The sequence below is a fragment of the Rhinopithecus roxellana genome, chromosome 16 (genome assembly GCF_007565055.1).
Source record: "Rhinopithecus roxellana isolate Shanxi Qingling chromosome 16, ASM756505v1, whole genome shotgun sequence".
NCBI lineage: Eukaryota > Metazoa > Chordata > Mammalia > Primates > Cercopithecidae > Rhinopithecus > Rhinopithecus roxellana.
Window position 1 is genome coordinate 20,269,064 of NC_044564.1, and position 23,245 is coordinate 20,292,308.

General features: G+C 43.9%; 1 protein-coding gene across 1 annotated transcript in view; it reads right to left on the reverse strand.

Annotated features, from left to right (window-relative positions):
* The window catches only part of CCDC180 (coiled-coil domain containing 180), an 85,845-nt gene that overhangs the window by 17,274 nt on the left and 45,326 nt on the right, over window positions 1-23,245 (reverse strand). Inside the window, 7 exon segments of the mRNA XM_030920284.1 lie at window positions 1,923-2,021; window positions 4,633-4,749; window positions 4,928-5,072; window positions 9,153-9,299; window positions 10,441-10,621; window positions 12,240-12,415; window positions 16,201-16,427. Of these exon segments, the coding sequence (XP_030776144.1) occupies window positions 1,923-2,021; window positions 4,633-4,749; window positions 4,928-5,072; window positions 9,153-9,299; window positions 10,441-10,621; window positions 12,240-12,415; window positions 16,201-16,427 (1,092 nt within the window).

Sequence of the window (23,245 nt, forward strand, 5' to 3'; positions counted from 1 at the left end):
GGACACAAAATATTCCCTAGGATCTCCTCTGCCTCTCACATTCTATGTTTAGAAGGAAACATTTGACCCAGGTGGCAAGGGCATGCACGAGTGTGTAGGAGAGTGATCTGGCCATCTCCATGGCAATGTCTAACACTCCCTTGGAGCAGCACCCCACAGGTGTGCAGGAATGCGACTGCGAGGATCTTCCCTCTTGCCACACATTCAAGGCACACTCTTGTCCCCTAATCACCCCTCTGCAGACTGTCCAGCCAGCCTCCTCTGTCAACACAGGAATGCCCGCAAACCCATGCCCACATGCTCCTCACCTGGCTGGGAGGCTGGGCAAGCCCCTGGCACCCACCCAACACCCTAACAGGAGAGGACAGAGCAGGGGTTGGGAGGTGAGGATGTGAGAGACTGGATGTTTCTGTTCTGGAGAGGTGGAGCTGCCTTAAAGAGCCTGTTGAAGAGTTACAGCTGATTAACCTCATCTTCCCCCTGCTTCCCATTAGGGGGCTCATAAGAGACATCAGGCAAGTCACAGGCAAAATATAGGAGCCACCTTTGCTCTGCACATCTGCACTGCAGGGCAAGTAATCTCAGTGGATGTGTGGAAACAAGCGCATGCATATACATAACAGGGTTTAGAGTGCCTCTGTGCACAATGAGAATCGTGAGAGGGACATTTATTCTGCAAACTATGCTTTGTGGGTGTTTACGTTTCTTTCAAGAGTCATGCAATATACTATATAAGACAAAGCAATAAAGACAGAAAAATGTCCTCTCAGTGCCAATAATACAACTGCAGTTCAGAGTCACTGAAATGGTAGAGAAAAGACAGAGAATGGTGAAGAAAAAGCTTCCCACTCCAGAACCTTCAGGCTGGGGTGTCTGGTTCTGGGAGCACCTGGTTGGGCTGTTAAGGAAAGGTTCCCTGGTGTGGCCTGGGCGACAGGCCAGGGGAGACCGAATTGAGCAACTTTAAGTCATTTGCCCAGAGTTGAACCCGTAGATTCAGGAAGAGAACTCCCGATGTCCCCTATCATTGAAGGGTGCACTGTCCTTCACTGTGCAGACTCGGGGACAGAGTCGGGCACTCATGGCAGAAAAACAAGCACATAGACATCCAGAGACCTGCTCTGAGGATCAGGGCCAGGCAAATGCTTGGAACCACACTCCTTGCAAACTCTGCTTCAATTCATACTTCAAACAGAGAAAACCAGTTTCTGTGCTATGATCAAAAGAAGCAAGTGAGGCCGGGTGCAGTGGCTCACACCTGTAATCCCAGCACTTTGGGAGGCTGATGTGGGCGGATCAATTGCGGTCAGGAGTTCTGAGACCAGCCTGGCCAACATGGTGAAACCCTGTCTCTATTAAAAATACAAAAACTAGCCGGGCATGGTGGTGGGTGCCTGTAGTCCCAGCTACTTGGGATGCTGAGGCAGGAGAATCACTTGAACCCGGGAGACAGAGGTTACAGTGAGCTGAGACTGCGCCACTGCACCACAGCCTGGGTGACAGAGTGAGACTTCATCTCAAAAAAAAAAAAGCAAGTGGAAAGTCAAACAAAAAGTGGTTGTTCAGGGGGCAGGGCCCCGCTTCTGTTATGCTTCTGGGACTGAGTTCTCCTTACAGCAAGGGACACCTGGTGATATTCCAAGGGAGTGAGGTCAGAGGAAGCCAGACTCAGGCCTCCCCCAACTCTAGACACTGCTCCATGCTTGCCTGGGAGGGGTTGGGGGTAGAGAACAGTGGCTGCTTTCTCTTCTGTTCCTTTCTTCATTCCATGAAACAGGGGTTAAGTAGGAAGGCTCAGAGATGTTCCCCCATCCCACCTTGTGCTGGAGAAACCCTATACACACATATACGTTTATTTCACACTTATGATTCTAGCATGATATATCTTTATTATTCACAGGCAGAATCTATTGAACACTTACGGTTTTCTCTCCCCTGGACTCTTGACAAGTTTTTATCTTGTTCTGAAGCTGTTGCAGAGAGAAATTTAATCCATTTGTTTGTGAATTGGATTTTGCCACCTAGAAAACCAGAGGTTCCAAGATTTTGTTTCTAGAATACATATTGTGATCTGGGAAATGTTCTGTGAAACATACCATCTGAGAAACTGATTAAGCATGGAAAAAAATGAAACCAGGAGAAAATATGCAGTTTTACCAGACACTAGATTGATATAAATTAAAAAGATTTTTTTTCCTCTCTCAAGTAAGCTTCAAGCAAAATTGGCACCCCAGAGTGTGGTGAGGGAGTTGGGAGGGCAGGCTTCACTTTAGCAGTGCAGGGTCAAGACTATAAAGACTCCCTGGAAAGCTTCAAGAGCCATAGAAAGGTCATGCTCTGACTCAGGACTGTGGCTTCCACGAAGCACCCTAAGGATGCAGTCAGATTGTCCTGGCAAGTGCACAGGCTCTGCTCCAGCAGTGCAGGGCCAAGGCTGGAAAAACTCCCTGGAAAGCTTAGAGAGCCATGGAAAGATCATGCTCTGACCCAGGACTGTGGCTTCCAAGAGGCATCCTAAGGATGTGGTCAGACCGTCCTGGCAAGTGCACTTCTCACAGCATCACCTTTCATAACAAGAAGCGAAATTCACCAAATGTTCCTCCAGAAAGGAATGCTTAAGTAAAATGTCAACACATCCATGATAGAGACGCCATCAAAATAGTGTCTTTGCAGAATATTTAAAGATTATACAGCTTATAAAACTGGTATAAATAGCAAGCAGCCAATTTTGGCATATCTCCATCTTTTCATGTATAGAAAAAAAGCTTAAAAAATAAATGGAAATCTTTAACAGGGGTTATGCTGTGTGGCAGAATTATGGTTTACTTTCAGTTTTGTATTTGTTCTATATTCCCAGTATTGTCCATGATGGAAATGTATTTTATCACAGGTGTTAGATATTTTGAAATGCAACCCCTGTATACCACGAACAGTCCCCAAATATCAACTCAGAAAAAAGAATCAGTGCCAGCACCAGCTGGAGGCCCATTAAGAATATGCTCCTTAAACAAGAGTGTGGTGACATGCCCTGGAGCCATGGGCTCTGCTGCCTGCAGCTGCCTCCTGCTCCTTCTGGAATGACTGGAAGCCGGTCCTGAGAGGTTCATCTGGGACCTCCACCAGAGCCTGCCTTTATTAAGGATTCACTATGCTCCAGGGACTATGTCATAAGTTTAGCACATATTAGCTCCTTTATCGGTGCCATAATATTAGGAATTGCTTTTATGATTCCCATTTCACAGATGGATGAATTAAATGCTTCTTGGGGTGAAAGGGGCAGGAAGCTGGGTCTGGAGTCCCTATCTCAGAGCCTGAGATGCCAGCAAACCCTTCTTTTATCAAACTGTACTTGCCACTCCCAAAAGACAAGGCTGTCCTCCTCACCTCCGCTTGTCCTAGCCCAAGTGGGTCCTCAGACATTGTTCCCTGAATGGGCATTGACCTATGCCGATAACCCAGGCCCCTCACTTCCAGTGTACCCCAAGTCCCTCTCATCCCACTTCCACTCAGCTCTGGAATCAGAATGCGTCCCTGTTGACATTGTGCCCAGGCCATGATTCTCTCCCCCTCAGCCTCGCACTTCTGCCTCACTCCTACCCACCTCCAGCCTTTCTGTGGTCAGCAGCCAGGACCCCCACCCTCCAAGTTTAGCCCCGAGCACGCAGCCCCACCTGAACCCTTCCCAGGCCCCCACTGCCTCCCCGCTGGTGCTCTCCAATCACAGAGCTCCCTACTCTCTCCCTCGCACTCTTGTAGTCCTGGGCTCCAGCCCCCTGGATTTTCTCCAGCATCTCTCCAGAACGCTTCACTCCTCACCGCCTACCTGGCTGGTTCCTACTTCTCCCTCAAGCCTCTGGAAGCCCCACTTTCTTAGCCCAGGTGAAGTTCTCTGGCCCCTCAATCCCCAAACAGCCACCTTCTCCTTCTGTTGCACACATGGCCTGTTTGTGTTTAAGGCCGTAAGCTCTGATGTCCGTCAGACCTGGGTTCACATTTTTACTTTACCCTTTAAGAGCTCTGTATTCCTACCTAAGTCACTAAAATGCTGCCTCAGTTTATCTCTAAAATGGGGATAAAAACAGTACTTGCCTCCTATAGTTCTTGTGAGGACTAAGACAGCTAATCAAAGCAAGTTGCTCAGCAGGATGAATGGTGCGCAATAACTAGTAAACGTTAGCGGTTATTAAGATTTCATTTTTGGCCAGGCACAGTGGCTCATGTCTGTAATCCAACACTTCGGGAGGCTGAGGCAGGAGGATCGCTTGAGCCCAGGAATTCAAGACCAGCCTGGGCAACATAGGAAGACTCCATCTCCACAAAAATAGAAAAAATTAGCTGGGCATGGTGGCATGTGCCTGTAGTCCCAGCTACTTGTGGGACTGAGGTGGAAGGATTGCTTGAGCCCAGGAAGTTGAGGCTACAGTGAGCTGTGTTCATGCCACTGCACTCCAGTCTGGGTGACAAAGTAAGACCCTGTCTCAAAAAAAAAAAAAAAAGATTGTTTCTGTCTTCCTGGCTGGAGAGCAAGTCCCACGCACAGGACAGAGACCACACTGGCCTCCCAGCACTGGGGACAGTGCCTGGTGTGCAGGTGTGTGTGATAAAGATCCTTGAAGAATGAACTTATCCTACCTGGCACTTGATGTGCACTTGCAGATTCGTCAGCAACCGCTGGATTTTCTCTATGAAAATAAGGTCCACAGACAGGTTATGGAATTTGCTTTCAAACTTGTTGATAACATCATTGGCCTGCACAGAGAGATAAAGGGTAAAGGACAGGGGCTTAATCTGGACCTTTTGGACTCTGAAAGAGGAGGGGGACAGGCCCAGTGAATGGTTGGATGGAGGGCTTAGCCCTCCCTTCAGAGGAAGTTGAGCAAGGGATACTGTGGAACCGGTTGGCCTGGGGCCTGGCTGGGGGCCCCACCTGGTCCAGGTACTCGTTCTCCATCTTCTCCATGTTGAGCATGATGACACTGTCAACCAACTCTATCCGGGCAGCTTCCTTCTCCAGTCGGTGACACAGTGAATTGATTTCTTTAGGAGAAAAGTTGCCTCCCTCTGAAAACAATCTGAAAATAATCAGAGAGAAATAAAAGCCACGGATCAGACCTGAGAGTTCTCATCTATCCCCAATACTGTGGCTGATACACACTTTTAAACTAGGCTTCCGGTTAGAGTTCCAGATGTGGGAAAATGAATGCAGATAGCTTAAGGACAGGAGTAGGATTCACAAATGGTGCAGAATTTCCATTTTTGTCACTTCATCAGGTTGGAGACCCTAACAGACCCAACTGAAACAAAATTCAAAATAAAAATAGCTTTCTTGGAACTGTGTAAAGGTAAGAATTCCACATAAACTTGCCAGGCGTGGTGGCTCATGTCTGTAATGCCAGAATTTTGGGAGACTGAGGCAGGAAAATCACTTGAGGCCAGGAGTTCAAGATTTGTCTGGGCAACATTGCATGACTCTGTCTCTACAAAAAGTAAAAAAATTAGCCAGGTGTGGTGGCATGTGCCTGTGATTCCAGCTACTTGGGAGGCTGAGGTGGAAGGATTTCTTGAGTCTAGGAGGGAGAAGTTGCACTGAGCCGAGATTGCGCCACTGCGCTCCAGCCTGGCTGACAGAGTAAGATTCTACCTCAAAAAAATAAAATAAAATAAAAAATTCCAGATGAAGTGACACTAGAAGCGAGCTTGGGAAGTGGGCAGCACCAGAAGCCAAGACTTTGCACCAGAGCCTTGGAGTTTCAGTCTTGATGACTGCACAGGTGAAGGGATAGCCTAGAGCTGGATCCAGAGGACAACCCTTGCATTATAAGACTGAGGAAGGAACGAATCCACCAGATACCAGGACTCTCGCCTGTCTAGATCCAAGTGCAAAGAGGAAAGAAAATATCTCTCTCCTCTGAAAATTCATCACACAAACTAGACTTCACGTACATTTACAAAATGAGTTCATGTTCTCTGGAGTGACCCAAAAAACCTCAAGCAGAGAATTCTAATTGATCCTGGGGAGGTAGTGCTCCCTGGCTACCCAGCAGAAACAAATAAGGATTCTCTCTGAAGGAATGCAATGTCCAGTCCAGGCCTCAAAGAATGCCACAGATGAAGTCCCAAGGAAGAGGAGTGACTCGTAGGTTAAAAAATCGATAAGGAATCAAGATACAAGATACCATACATGAAAAACAGTGAAACAATAGAGAACAGAAACTGACCTCCCCCAAACCCTCAGATATTAGAAATATCAGATATGGACTATAAAATAACTAGGCTTAAGATGTTTAAAGGAATAAAAAGTAAGCTTCAAAATATGAACAAGGAGCAGGCAGTTTTGAAAAAGTATCAAATATAATTATAAATGGGCAGAGAGTGGTGGCTCACACCTGTAATCTCAGCACTTTGGGAGGCAGAGGCGGGTGCATCACTTGAGGTCAGGCATTCAAGACCAGCCTGGCCACTATGGTGAAACCCTGTCTCTACTAAAAATACAAAAATTAGCTGGGCATCGTGGCACATGCCTGTAGTCCCAGCTACTCGGGATGCTGAGGTAGGACAATCACTTGAACCCGGGAGGTGGAGGTTGCAGTGAGTGGGGACTGTGCCACTGCACTCCAGCCTGGGTGAGAGAGCAAGACTCTGTCTCAAAAAAAAAAAAAAAAAAAAAAATATATATATATATACGTATATACACACACACACACACACACACATACACATATATGTATGTATCTACAAATGGAAGCTATAATAATTAAAATTGAAAACTCAATGAACAGATTTGCAGGAGGTTCAACACAGTCACAGAGTGAATCAGTGACCAGGAAAAATAATACAAAGAAATTAGCTAGAATGAAGCTAAAATATGCAAGACGGATGCAGAGATAGGCAAGGTAGAGATGATTAACATGTCAAATTATAGTTCTAGTTTTTGCTACTTTCCAAATTTTCTTTAAAAATTCTATTTTTATAATCAGAAAAATCTTAATATTTAAAACAATGCAAGCTTTGTAGACACTGACACGGAAGGTGCCCACTGTTGGGGCTCAGAAAATGATACCAAAAATGTGCTACTTTGAACTTAAAACTGAGAGTACTTGGGGAGCAGCAAATGCAGGGAAGAGCTTTCTCTAAAGTTCACCTATCTACCTAAAGGCTGGATCCTCCAGAAGATACTCCACTGTTGTGAATCCCTTCCCCAGATAACTCATCAACCAGGAGAAACTGATGCACAGTTGTAGGAAGGAAGACTGGAGTTGACACCACACCCAGAGCCCATACAGAATTGGTCCCAGGCTATTATCTGTTCTTTGGGTCCATTAATCTCCCCTAAACATCGTTTACCCTTCCACTAAAATTTCCTACATCTCCCATTTCTCACTCTCCTATGAAGAGGATATTTAAGATTCAACCACTTGGCCTTTGTTTGAGTTTCAAACTTTGTGTGACACTTGCACGTTAATAAATCGGTGTGTCTTTTTCCCATTAATCTGTTTATCGTCTTTATTGTTTTATTGTTTGTTTGTTGTTGATGATGATGTTGTTTTGAGATGAAGTCCCGTTCTGTCTCCCAGGCTGGAGTGCAGTGGTACGATCTCAGCTCACAGCAACCTCCGCCTCCTGGGTTCAAGCAATTCTCCTACCTCAGCCTCCCAAGTAGCTGGGATTATAGGCGCCTGCGACCAGGCCCAGCTAATTGTTGTATTTTCAGTAGAGACGGGGTTTCTCCATGTTGGCAAGACTGGTCTCGAAATCCTGACCTCAGGTGATCCACCCGCCTCGGAATCCCAAAATGCTGGGATTACAGGCGTGAACCACTGTGCCCGGCCTTGCTTTATTGGCTCAAATTGTTGAAACTTCAAGGGCAGAAAGAAAGTTCCTTTACTCCCTATATCACCATGATTTGGTGATGGTGGTAGTGGGGGGCTGTGGGTCAGCGTGTGTACTAGCATTCCACTTCTGTACAAAACTAACAATGTTTTGCTCATGTATACATAAGTACAGGCACATAGAAAATATATTTTTGGAAGGCTTCCACTTTGTACTTTATATACAATCTGTGTTTGATTATGCTGTAATGATTAAAAGATTTGTGATTTTTAAAATAGCATAAGCCTTAAAAAATAAATACAGCCTTTCAAAAATGTCAAAGACTAAATCTAGGATTACTTTCATCCAGGATTCAGATTGCAGGGGTAAAGATAAGGGGAAAGAATGGCCAATAAGCACATGGAAAGGTTAACATCATTAATTGTCAGGGAAATGCAAATCAAAACCACAACATAGAAACACTTCACACCCATTAACAGGTCTATTATAAAAAACAAAAAACACCAGAAAGTAACAAGCGTTGGTGATGATGTAGAGAAATTGGAACCCTGGTGCATTGCTGGTGAGAATGAACATGGCGCAGCTGCTGTGGAAACAGTATGAGGGTTCCTCTCAAAGTTAAACATAGAATTACTGTTTAATCCAGCAATTCCACTTCTGGAAATAATTAAAACCAGGACCTTCAACAGGTATTTGTACACCAATGTTCCTACCACCATTATTCACAATAGCCAAAAGATGGAACCAACCCACATGCCCATCAAAGATGAATGGGTAAACAAAATGTGATCTATACACACAATGGAACATTATTCAGCCTTAAAAAGGAATGATTTTGTGACACATGATACATGACACATGGATGAACTATGATACATGGATGACACATGATTTTGTGATACATGACACATGATACATGGATGAACCTTGAAGACAATATGCTAAATGAAATGAGCCAGACAAGAAAAGGACAAATATATGATTCCACTTACATGAAGTAACTAGAGGTTTCAAATTCATAGAAACAGAAAGCAGGGTGGTGGTTGCCAGGGGCTGTGGGGAGGGAGGAATGGGGAGTTCTTGTTTAATGGTACAGAGTTTCAGTTTGGGAAGATGAAAAAGTTCTGGTGACCAATGGTGGTGATGGTAGCACAACAACCAGGATATCCTTAATGCCACTGATCTGTGCACCTAAAAATGGTTAAGAGTTAACTTTGATGTTATGTATATTTTGTCAAAACTAAAAATTAAGGGGGAAACGAGACCACATCCCAATAAAGAAACTCAGGTGGCCTGAACAGGCCCTGGACACTGGCTCCCACCTGCAGTGTTTGATGAACTCAATATTTGAGTAGCGGAGTTTGCCCAGACTCTCCTCCAAGTACTGCCGGAAGCTGCGCAGGGATACCTGGGTGACATCAACATAGCTAAGCAACTCCTGGTGCAGTGTGTTGCTGAGAATGACCAGCCTGTGGGAGACAGAGGAGGAACAGGACAGTGATGGGGGACAACCCTGGGGGACAAGGGAGGGGCAGGTGGTGATGGTGATCAGCCTAGGGGATGTGGGAGGGGCAGGTGGTGATGATGACCAGCTTGGGGACACAGGAGGGACAGGTGGTGATGGTGAGCATCCTGAAGACATGGGAGGAGCAGGTGGTAATAGGTGACCTCCCTGGGGACACAGTGCTGATGGGTGACCAGTTTGGAGGGCATGAGAGGGAAGGGTGGTGGCCTGGGCCTGAAAGGAGGACATCCTGGGAGTCTATTTGGGCTCCATAAGCTGTGCCCAGCTGCCCAGCTTCTCTGGGTAGCAAAGGGGGCAGTAGAAAGAAGTTCCAAATTCCAGTGTCTGTAGGACACACTCTGGGTGTGCTGGATCAGAGGGCGTCCTTCTTTCTCTGACCCTTGCAATAAAATTGGTGAAAGAATCCCAGAAGATCCTACTGGATCTTTGTCCCTGCTCCAGTGGGCTGGGTCTGACCCCCAGCAAGGTGGCTCCTGCACCCATGATCCCCTAAAAGAGTGCCCTGAGAGTGTCCTCTTTACAACCAAGTCCACCAGAACCAGCTGTCCCTCATGTCCCTGATGGCTGTGTAGACACTTGCCAGTCTCCTCCCTGGGACCTGCCTGAGGCCTCCATCTCATATCCCAAATGGCCTCTCTGGAGCCCCTTGCTCTGCCCTGAGCACACTCCTACACTGAGCTGAGCCAGTGCTCTTTCAGTGATTGTGGAACGCAACCCTCTCCCATCTTTCTCCATTCAGGGCTCTTCTGAGTTCATATTCAATGCTGCCTCCTGCAGGAAGCCGTCCCTGATTTTTCCTGAGGGGAAGTGGTCTTCCCCACCACTGATATTTCATAGTACTTGGTTTGCACCCTTGCATGCTGCCTGTGTGTATTCTTTGCTCTCTGGCTGCTCACTCCCTGCCCTCCCACGCAATATTCCACACAGAGTTTGACTTGACTCTCTTGAAGAGTTTAACTTGAAAGAAGGCTCTGGAGGTGCCTTCTGCTCTTGTGTCTACAGGGAGGGGAGCTCCTTTGAAAGGACCAGGCAAACTGAGATTCCAGAGCCACATGGCTGGGGTGGAGACTCCCAGGACCCCTTACTTTTGGCTTCTGGTGGCATTCAAGAAGATGTGCTCCATGTCATAGATCTTGAGGTGGAAGTTTTTGCTCCTCACGTTTTGCTCTTCTTGGAACTGGCAGAACATCAGCCGCTCCTTCTTCAGCGTCTCGGTCACCCCAGCACAGTGGCTGTCCAACCGCTCTTGATGAAGCAAGAGCTCCGCTGAAAAAGGATTAAGAGAGCTGGGGTCCCTGGGACCCGACTTACCTCAGCATGTTGCTTTCCTGGAACAAGGCCCGTCTGCTGCCTCTCCCAGGCCAGCTGCAGAACAGGAACGATTCAGGTCAAGGCCCCTTGTCCTGCCCCTGTTGCCTTCATCAGGGCTTGGGCTGGAGAGGAGGCCTGGCCATGAGCAGGGAGCTCCTGTTGGTGGAGACACCCTGCCCGGAGCAGAGGGAACACAGCCAGGAAGATGGACAGTCTGGGGGGCAGCCGAGTAGCAGGCAGGATGGGTAGGGGGTGTTGGGGAGGGCTGAGATCTAGGTGAGAAGGTCTGGGGGGTAACAGCAAGTACAGCACTGAGCAGTCTGGGTTTGCTCCTTAACATCAGCAGATACTTATGTCCAGTGAGCCTGAATTCCAACTGTCTTCCAAGGTGGAGTGGCAAGAACAAGGACTGGGCTTCCAGGGATCCATCATGGGCCTTTAGGTGAGCAGAGAGTCCCTAGAGCCCCCAACCCTGACCACCTCCCATCTGACCCCACTATCGTCTGAAGTGGTGGAAGTGCTGTGGTCCCAGCTCTGCCAAAATGACTGGTGAGATGCTAGGTCTTCGCTTCTCTCGCCTTGTTTTCCACACTGTGTATTGGCTCAGGTGGCCTGGGAAGGACAGGGAGCCAGCCTTCAGGGAGCTTCTACTCAGTGCATGTAGAATCCTTTTTATTCCTCAGTGCATTCAGCACACACATTTTCCAGATGACAACAATGAGGTTCCAAATGCCACACAAGTTGCCTGAGCCCGCAAGCGCTGGGATTCAAGGCCAGTTGTCAACTTGCACAACTCCTTCCCTGCTCCAGGAATAGGAGTTTGTGTGGGTTAGTGACAGGGCTCTCTGATACTTCTAAAGGGCTTTGGAGGAGCTGGGGTATAATTTGGGTGAAAAACCAATAGTCATTGAAGAATCCTACTGAAAACATCCCCCCCGCCCCTGCCACATTAACAGAGCCCGCCACGTAGGTGTGAAATGCATATATTTTTAAGTATGATAAATGATAAAGTAGAAATAATGGCCACCACTTTTGGAGGCTGTATCTTGTACCAGGTGCTCATGATTCCTTACTATACCATTTAAAAAGGGTTTATTACCACCTCCTTAACACCTCCATCAACCCCTTCTGCAGGTGAGAGAGGGGTCAGAGAGGTCAGGTAACCTGTACAGGGTCACACGGTCACAGGAGTTGAAACTGAGAGCTCTAATTCCTGAGCTATGGGCTTGCCTCTAGAATATCCACTATGCAGGTGTGTATCTGACAGGTGTATGAGCAGATCTGGCATCCAAGAGCTAAAACAGTACAACACTCTTTGTTTTCAACTCTAACACCCTCTTGAAAAAAAATGGAAATAAGAAAAAAATCTCGCAGGAGGATTCTGAGTACCACCTTTTTCTGCAAGCCTCGGAGGTGCAAACCCTCGTGCACATCTTCCATGGTGTGATGAGAACACGCTAAACATTGCACGGTACAAACTGGGACAGCTAATGGACATGGAGCCACAGTGGAGCAGACATTGAAGGAGGGGCTGGGGGCAGGGCAGACATTCCCAGGCATCCAGTGTCTGTACCTGCCCTGACGTTGTGGATGTCTTTTTCAATCTGCTGGGCTCTTGGCTGATGCAGGTGCAGATGCAGCTCCAGTTCTGAATCCAGCTCATTGATTTTGGTGGCCACGGTGATCCGGGTGTTCAGGGAACACTGGTCAAACCACTTCTCGAGGTGCTCGAAGAAGCCAGCTCGAAGTCTGAGGGGGAGACCAGCCAGGGTCAGCCCTGCCAGCAATCACGTCCTATGAGAGGTCTTTCCACATGGAGACCAAAGGGCTTCCCCCCTTCACTCCTTTTCCTCATTTCATTTCCCAGCTACATTGCATTTCATTGTGTAAATGGACCATTACTCATTGAACCGTACCACTGCTGGAGGACATTACATATGCCAGATGTAGAAGTGTTTCTTTGGATAAATGACCTTGAACTGTAGTTGCTGAATCAAAGATTAAAATGCATTTGTGGTTTTGGCAGATATGGCCAAACTGTTTCCACTAGAAGTCAACTTGTATCCTCATCAGTGATGTTCCTATTTCTCCACAGTCTCAGAGTGTATTGTCAGATGTCTAAGTTTGACAATTTTGTCATATTATGATTGAGACTGAGCATATTTTCATGTGTTTAAGATTATTTAGGCTGGGCACTGTGGCTCATGCCTATGATCGCAGCACTTTGGGAGACTGAAGCAGGAGGATTGCTTGAACCTAGGAGTTCGAGACCAGTCTGGGCAACATGGTAAGACCCCATCTCTACAAAATATATACAAAATTAGCTGGTCATGGTGACATGCACCTATGGTCCCATCTACTCAGGAGGTTAAGGCTGCAGTGACTCATGCCACTGAACTCCAGCCTAGGTGACAGAGTGAGACCCTGCCTCAAAAAAACCCAAGAGTATTTAGTTTCTCTTTCTGTGTACTGTCCATGAATGTCTTTTGCCCAGTTCTCTGTTGTGAATAGCTGTTCTTTTTTACAAATCAATTTCTAGGAGCCCTTCATATACTAGGGACATGAGGGTCATTGACTTTGATGTGAGTTGCAAATGTTGCTTCTCAGCTTATCATTTCTTCCTTTTTAAAATTTACCATGCTTTTTTGGCCATGTATTGTTAAGATGTCAGTTTCCAAAAACTGATCTATAGATTCAATGCAATAATAAGAAACAACATTGCAGCAGACGTCTTATGGAAACTTGAGCTAATTTAAAAAATTATGTAGAAATACAAAGGGCCAAGAATAATGGAGGGAGAAGACTAAAGTTGGAGGACTTACACTATCAGATAGTAAGACTTAGTGTAAAGCTGTAGTAATCAAGCAGCATGAAGTCATTGGATAGACACACAGAGAACTAGAAAAGACACGTGGCAGAGCAGTGGGGGAGAGGAGAGTCTCTTCATTAAATGACCCAGGATCCACTGGTTATCTATATGGGAAAGAAATGAATCTTGACCCCTATTCCACACCATAAACAAAAATCAGTTCCAGGTGGATTTTAGATGTTAATATGGAAGTTGAAAACAATAACATTTTAAATATATAACATTGGAGAACATCTCCATGTCCTTGGGGGTAAGGCACAAAGTAAATTAACCTTAATTAAAAAATTGATGGATTGGACCTTATTAGAAATAAGAACTTCTGCTCATCAAAAGATATAACTTGAAAGAGAGTAAAAAAGGCAAGTGCAGAGAGGGGATGAATATTTGCCATTTATTTATCTGACAAAGCCTTATATAGAATATATAATTTAATTTTTTTGAGGTGGAGTCTCACTCTGTCTCCCAGTCTGGAGTGTAGCAGCACTGTCTCGGTTCACTGTAACCTCCGCCTCCCAGGTTCAGGCGATTCTCCTACCTCAGCCTCCTGAGTAGCTGGAATTATAGGCTAAAACCACCATGCCCGGCTATAGAATACATAATTAATTCCCATAAATTAATAAGAAAAAAGACAGAAAATCAACCAGAAATATAATAGGCAAAAGATTTTGCTAGGCGTTTCACAAAAAGATAACCAAATGGCCCAACGAGTATTTTAAAAAGAATACAATATCATACTCATCAGGAGAATACATATTAAAATCACAATGAAACACCACTATAACTATACCAGAATGGCTAAGATAAAACCCACTAACAACACCACTGAGGTTGTGGAGCAGTTGAAGTTCTCCTATGCTGTTGTAGACTGTAAAACTGTCAAAAATCACTTTTGAAAACTCCTTGGTAGTATCTTTTGGCCGTATCTCCTACAGATGGATATGGACATACACTCTGTGAGTCAGCAGTTCCACTCTTAGTTCTATATGTAACAGAAACGTATACATATATTCACCAGAAGACTTATACAAGAGTGTTCAGAGCAACATTATTGGTATATTGGAAAGAGCAAACGTGTATCAGTAAAATGGATTAATAAAATGGATTATATTTTTTTATAATGGGATACTATACAGAAATAAAAACTGAACTCTAGCCACATTCAATAATATATATGTCTCATAAACATAATGAAAGAGTGAGTTCTGTATGACCTAATTTAGATAAAGTTAAAAAATAAGCAAAATGAACTCAGAAGTTATAATATTTGTTATCTTTGGGGAAGACAGAGTGGTGGCTTGGGATGGGTACACAAAGTGGGTTCCTGGAGGGTTGGTAATTGTTCTATTTCTTGTGGGCTTTGGGTATCAACTGTGTCATATTTGGGCAATTCATTGAGCTATACACTTACGACTTTCATACTTTCATGAAGGTATGTTATCCTTCAGTATGCAAACCCAATCAGTTGGACAGATAATTTTTTTCTGGTTAGTCAAAGGGCCAGATAGCATAGTGGTTGGTGCAAGATTCTGGAGTTACAGGGTCTGTCTGGATTCATATCTTGGATCAAACTGCTTTCTGTCATGGAGATCTAGGCCAAATGACTAACTCTCTGAGCCTCAATTTCTTCAACTGTAAAATGGAGTTAATTATGGTACCTCTCTCACATTTATTAAGGGGATTAAATACACTCGGTAAATAATAGCTCCTGTGATAGTCCTTGCTGACCTTTGTCCTATCTGCCATGGAGAGGGCAGATGATGGCCTCTGGTAGAGGAAGGAGAGGGATGATGTTTGAGTCAAGAGACATTTCCAAGGTGAGATGCTGCTGAGGTGTAGGAGAAAGAGCCCAAAGGCCTGATTGTACTCCTTTCATTCCTTATCTCCAGCCTCCTGCCCATGTTACATATGGGAGGTGAACGAACCAGGAGATCTCTAGCTGATGAGTCCTCCTACGACATTGTAGAGGCAGGAGAACAATGAGAATGCCATCCAAAAGGCAAACACAAATGTCCACATTTGATCCAAACTCAAACACAAAGGCCCAGAAACTTGGGAGTTAGGGGAAGTAAATTCCCCTTGGTGGGAATTTACTTGGGGTTATGGGTCATTTCTCTATTCTTCAATTTTCTCATATTTTCTGCAACGAAACTCTTTGGTAATATCTTTTGGCCATGTCATATAGCAATGGACATGGATATACTCTATGAGTGAACAGTTCCATTCTTATATTTTGTACATATTGAGTACAAAATGCCATATATGAGATATTTATATTTATGGTGTATATCTGTAGAATTAAAATAGAAAAAGAAAAGCAGCCTTATGATTACAGACATACCAGGAAATAGAACCCAAAAGTATCTGGCAGGGAAAACACTGTATCTTATGTCCAAGGCCCAAGCCAGCAGACAGCCTCCTGAGGTGGGTGCAGGGGGTCACTCTCACAGAAGATATCTGTGACTGCAAATAATTCCTGGATCTTGCCATTTTTTTATTGTGTTTCTCATCCCTACCTTCCTTCAGTTACCTATATTTTTTCTTTATCCAAGTGATACCAGTCCAATCCTTTTCTTTTCTTTTCTTTTCTTTTTTTTTTTTTTTAACATTTCACCTTGTTAACAAAACTCAGAACAACAGGATGAGAATAAAATAGTTTTTTACTCACTGTTTCTTAATTTCTAAAATTAGTCTTGATGGAATTGTCACTTGTTCTATGAACTTGGCACTGGAAGTGTCGCTGATGAACATGGCTGAGAAGGTGGAATGGGACTTCCTGCAATGCTCTTCTTCTTCCAGGGGTACGAAGACAAAATACGTGTTTCCACTGGAGACTGTGAAGGACTCCAGGTCCTCATAGTATGTCTCCTCCAGACCCTCTTCTTTGTCTTCTTCCTAAGCAGGCAACAAGACTAAAGTTGACTTGATATCATCAAGCGGACTTGGGATGCCAACCACAGGTTCCTTGATATCAGAGGTTGTAAACCAAATTTTGGGCCAAGATTATGGCTGAATCTTGCCTAGGTTCCACACCCCCGCAACACACAGTGCTTTTAAAATTGGGAAGTTCTACACAAAAATCTGGGTTTCTAATTTCTCTTAAAACATCAGAACATACGTCAATTCTGAACCTGCATTCCCACATGGCATCTTTAGTTGGAGTTGAGTAATATCTGCACAGTCTTCATCATTTGTCATTATTTTACACTTGGTCTCCAGCCCTCTTTTCTATTACATGCCTGTGGGAATGTGAGTTTGGGATTCCTGCTCAAAAAGAAGTCTAAGATACCAATTTTTCCACAACAATATAGGAAATGATTCTTCTGCAATTCTATGATTATGAAATTCAAGTTATTGTTCTGTGATTTTGAATGTGTTTTGAGGACAAGATTTACTTTATGAGAGTCACTTCCCTGCACTCAAAGGAGAGCTCTGTCTGCCAGCTTGGATATGGACCTTTTGAGAATAGGAAGAGAGAAGAAATAAACAGGCCAAGGTGAAGCAAGAGAGTCTAAGTTGATCTATTCAATAAGGAGGAATTGAGAAGGAGAGAGAATCAGGGAGGGATAAGGAAAGCCACACAGTTGAAGAGTGACTTTAGAGTAGGTTGCAGGGAAATGAGGAGAGGAAAGTGAATTTTAGAAAGCATTGCTATGGCTGGGTGCAGTGGCTTACACCGGTACTCCCAGCACTTTGGGAGGCTGAGGCGGCAGATCATTTGAGGTGATGAGTTTGAGACCAGCCTGGGCAACATGGTGAAACCCTGTCTCTATTAAAAATACAAAAATTAGAGGTTGATTCCAAGATGGCCGAATAGGAAGAGCTCTGGTCTGCAGCTCCCAGCATGATCAATGCAGAAGATGGGTGATTTCTGCATTTCCAACTGAGGTACCTGGTTCATCTCAGTGGGAGTGGTCGGAAAGTGGGTGCAGCCCACAGAGGGTGAGCCAAAGCAGGGCAGGGCATCACCTCACCCGGGAAGCACAAGGGGTCAGGGGATTTCCCTTTCCTAGCCAAGGGAAGCGGTGACAGACCGTATTAGGAAAATCAGGACACTGCCACTTAAACACTGAGCTTTTCAAACGGTCTTAGCAAATGGCACACCAGGAGAATATATCCCACGCCTGGCTCAGCAGGTCCCACACCCATGGAGCCTTGCTCACTGCTAGTCCAAAATAATCGAACTGTGAGGCGGAAAGCCTGACTGGGTGGGGGGACGTCTGCCATTGCTAAGGATTGACCAGGTAAACAAAGCGGCCGGGAAGCTCAAATTGCGTGGAGCCCACCTCAGTTCAATGAGGCCTGCCTGCCTCTGTAGACTCCACCTCTAGGGGCAGGGCATAGCTGAACAAAAGGCAGCAAAAACTTCTGTAGACTTAAACGTCCCTGTCTGACAGCTCTGAAGAGACAAGTGGTTCTCCCAGCAAAGTGTTTGAGCTCTGAGAATGGACAGACCACCTCCTCAAGTGGGTCCTTGACCCCTGTGTAGCCTAACTTGGAGACACCTCCCAGTAGGGGCTGACTGACACCTCATATAGCCAGGTACCCCTCTGAGATGAACCTTCCAAAGCAAGGATCAGGCAGCAATATTTGCTGTTCTGCAGCCTTCGCTGGTGAAACCCAGGCAAACAGGGTATGGAGTGGAACTCCAGCAAACTCCAACAGACCTGTAGCTGAGAGACCTGACTGTTAGAAGGAAAACTAACAAACAGAAAGGAATAGCATCAATATCAACAGAAAGGACATCCACACCAAAACCCCATCTGTAGGTCACCAACATCAAAGACCAAAGGTAGATAAAAACCACAAAGATGGGGAGAAACCAGAGCAGAAAAGCTAAAAATTCTAAAAACCAGAGCATCTCTTCTCTTCCAAAGGATCACAGCTCCTTGCCAGCAACGGAACAAAGCAGGATGGAGAATGACTTTGATGAATTGACAGAAGTAGGCTTCAGAAAGTTGGTAATAACAAACTTCTCTGAGCTAAAGGAGCATGTTCAAACCCATTGCAAGGAAGCTAAAAACCATGAAAAAGACTAAATGAAAGGCTAACTAGAACAAACAGTGTAGGGAAGACCTTAAATGACCTGATGGAGCTGAAAACCGTGGTATGAGAACTATGTGAAGCATGCACAAGCTTCAGTAGCTGATTCAATCAATGGAAGAAAGGGTATCAGTGATTGAAGATCAAATTAATAAAATAAAGCGAGAAGAGAAGTTTAGAGAAAAAAGAGTAAAAAGAAACAAAGCGTCCAAGAAATATGGGACTATGTGAAAAGACTAAATCTACATTTGATTGGTGTACCTGAAAGTGATGGGGAGAATGGAACCAAGCTAGAAAACACTCTTCAGTATATTATCCAGGAGAACTTCCCCAATCTAGCAAGGCAGGCCAACATTCAAAATCATGAAATACAGAGAACACCACAAAGACACTCCTCGAGAAGAACAACCCCAAGACACATAATTGTCAGATTCACTAAGGTTGAAATGAAGGAAAAAATACTAAGAGCAACCAGAGAGAAAGGTCGGATTATCCACAATGGGAAGCTCATCAGACTAACAGCGGATCTCTTGGTAGAAGCCCTGCAAGCCAGAGGAGAGTGGGGGCCAATATTCAACATTCTTAAAGAAAAGAATTTTCAACTCAGAATTTCATATCCAGCCAAACTAAGCTTCATAAGTGACGGAGAAAAAAATCCTTTACAGACAAGCAAATGCTGAGAGGTTTTGTCACCACCAGGCCTGCCTTACAAAAGCTCCTGAAGGAAGCACTAAACATGGAAAGGAAGAACCAGTACCAGCCACTGCAAAAACATGCCAAATTGTAAAGACCATTGATGCTAAGAAGAAACTGCATCAACTAACGGGCAAAATAACCAGCTAACATCATAATGACAGGATCAAATTCACACATAACAATATTAACCTTAAATGTAAATGGGCTAAATGCCCCAGTTAAAAGACACAGACTGGCAAATTGGATAGAGTCAAGACTCATCAGTGTGCTGTATTCAGGAGATCCATCTCATGTGCAGAGACACACATAGGCTCAAAATAAAGGGATGGAGGAAGATCTTCCAAGCAAATGGAAAGAAAAAAAAAAAAAAAAAGCAGGGGTTGCAATCCTAGTCTCTGATAAAACAGACTTTCAACCAACAAAGATCAAAAGAGACAAAGAAGGTCACTACATAATGGTAAAGGGATCAATTCAACAAGAAGAGCTGACTATCTTAAATTAAATACATATGCACCCAATACAGGAGCACCCAGATTCATAAAGCAAGTCCTGAGAGACCTACAAAGAGACTTAGACTCCCATACAATAATAATGGGAAACTTTAACACCCCACTGTCAACATTAGACAGATCAATGAGACAGAAAGTTAACAAGGATATCCAGGAATTGAAGGCTTTGCACCAAGCAGACCTAATAGACATCTACAGAACTCTCCACCCCAAATCAATAGAATATACATTCTTCTCAGCACCACATCACACTTATTCCAAAATCGACCACATCGTTGGAAGTAAAGCACTCCTCAGCAAATGTAAAAGAACAGAAATCCCAACAAACTGTCTCTTAGACCACAGTGCAATCAAATTAGAACTCAGGATTAAAAAACTCACTCAAAACCGCACAACTACATGGAAACTGAACGACCTGCTCCTGAATGACTACCAGGTAAATAACTAAATGAATGCAGAAATAAAGATGTTCTTTGAAACCAGTGAGAACAAAGACACAATGTACCAGAATCTCTGGGACACATTCAAAGCAGTGTGTAGAGGGAAATTTATAGCACTAAATGCCCACAAGAGAAAGCAGGAAAGATCTAAAACTGACACCCTAACATTACAATTAAAAGAACTAGAGAAACAAGAGTAAACAAATTCAAAAGCTAGCAGAAGGCAAGAAATAACTAAGATCAGAGCAGAACTTAAGGAGATAGAGACACAAAAAAACCCTTCAAAAAATCAACGAATCCAGGAGCTGGCTTTTTGAAAAAGATCAACAAAATTGATAGACTGCTAGCAAGACTAATAAAGAAGAAAAGAGATAAGAATCAAATAGACACAATAAAAAATGATAAAGGGGATATCATCACTGATCCCACAGAAACACAAACTACCATCAGAGAATACTATAAACACCTCTACGCAAATAAACTAGAAAATCTAGAAGAAATGGATAAATTCCTTTGTGGGTAACCCGACCTTTCTCTCTGGCTGCCCTTAAGATTTTTTCCTACTGGGTATATACCCAAAGGATTATAAATTATTCTACTACAAAGACACATGTACACGTATGTTTATTGTGGCACTATTCACAATAGCAAAGACTTGGAATCAACCCAAATGTCCATCTGTGACAGACTGGATTAAGAAAATGTGGCACATATACACCATGGAATACTATGCAGCCATAAAAAAGGATGAGTTTGCGTCCTTTGTAGGGACATGGATGCAGCTGGAAACCATCATTCTTAGCAAACTATCACAAGAACAGAAAACCAAACACCGCATGTTCTCACTCATAGGTGGGAACTGAACAATGAGATCACTTGGACTCGGGAAGGGGAACATCACGCACTGGGGCCTATCATGGGGAGGGGGGAGAGGGGAGGAGGGAGGGATTGCATTGGGGAGTTATACATGATATAAATGATGAATTGATGGGTGCTGACGAGTTGATGGGTGCAGCACACCAACATGGCATAAGTATACATATGTAACAAACCTGCACGTTATGCACATGTACCCTAGAACTTAAAGTATAATAAAAAAAAAAAAAAAAAAAAAAGAAATGGATAAATTCCTGGACACATACACCCTCCCAAGACTAAACCAGGAAGAAGTGGAATCTCTGAATAGACCAATAATAGGCTCTGAAATGAAGGCAATAATTAACAGCCTGCCAACCAAAAAAAGTCCAGGACCAGACGGATTCATAGCCAAATTCTACCAGAGGTACAAAGAGAAGCTGGTACCATTCCTTCTGAAACTATCCCAATCAATAGAAAAACAGGGAATCCTCCCTAACTCATTTTACGAGGCCAGCATCATCCTGACACCAAAACCTGGCAGAGACATGACAAAAAAAGAGAATTTTAGACCAATATCCCTGATGAACATCGATGCAAAAATACTCAATAAAACACTGGCAAACTGAATCCAGCAGCACATCAAAAAGCTTATCCACCACAATCAAGTTGACTTCATCCCTGGGATGCAAGGCTGGTTCAGTATACTCAAATCAATAAACGTAATCCATCACATAAACAGAACCAAAGACAAAAACCGCAAGATTATCTCAATAGCTGCAGAAAAGGCCTTTGACAAAATTCAACAGCCCTTCATGCTAAAAACGCTCAATAAAATAGGTATTGATGGAACATGTTTCAAAATAATAAGAGCTATTTATGACAAACCCACAGCCAGTATCATACTTAAGGGCAAAAACTGGAAGCATTTCCTTTGAAAACTGGCACAAGACAGGGATGTCCTCTCTCACCACTCCTGTTCAACATAGTGTTGGAATTTCTGGCCAGGGCAATCAGGCAAGAGAAAGAAATAAAGGGTATTCAATTAGGAAAAGAGGAAGTCAAATTGTCCCTGTTTGCAGATGACATGATTGTATATTTAGAAAACCCCATCATCTCAGCCCAAAATCTCCTTAAGTTGAGAAGCAACTTCAGCAAAGTCTCAGGATAAAAATCAATGTGCAAAAATCACAAGCATTATACACCAATAACAGAGAGCCAAATCATGAGTACACTCCCATTCACAATTGCTACATAGAGAATAAAATACCTAGGAATCCAACTTACAAGGGATGTGAAGGACCTTTTCAAGGAGAACTACAAACCACTGCTCAACGAAATAAAAGAGGACACAAACAAATGGAAGAACATTCCATGCTCATGGATAGGAAGAATCAATATCATGAAAATGGCCATACTGCCCAATGTAATTTATAGATTCAATGACATCCCCATCAAGCTACCAATGACTTTCTTCACAGAACTGGAAAAAACTACTTTAAAGTTTATATGGAACCAAAAAAGAGCCCGCATTGCCAAAACAATCCTAAGCAAAAAGAACAAAGTTGAAGGCATCACGCTACCTGACTTCAAACTATACTACAAGGCTACTGTAAACAAAATAGCATGGTTGTGGTTGTACCATGGTACTTGTACCAAAACAGAGATATAGACCAATGGAACAGAACAGAGGCCTCAGAAATAACACCATACATCTACAACCATCTGATCTTCAATAAACCTGACAAAAACAAGCAATGGGGAAAGGATCTCCTATTCAGTAAATGATGCTGGGAAAACTGGCTAGTCATATGTAGAAAGCTGAAACTGGATCCCTTCCTTATACCTTATACAAAAATTAATTCAAGATGGATTAAAGACTTAAGTGTTAGACCTAAAACCATAAAAACCCTAGAAGAAAACCTAGGCAATATCATTCAGGACATAGGCATGGGCAAGGACTTCATGGCTAAAACACCAAAAGCAATGGTAACCAAAGTCAAAATAGACAAATGGGATATAATTAAACTAAAGAGCTTCTGCACAGCAAAAGAAACTACCATCAGAGTGAACAGGCAACCCACAGAATGGGAGAAAATTTTTGCAACTTACCCATCTGGCAAAGAGCTAATATCCAGAATCTACAAAGAACTTAAACAAATTTACAAGA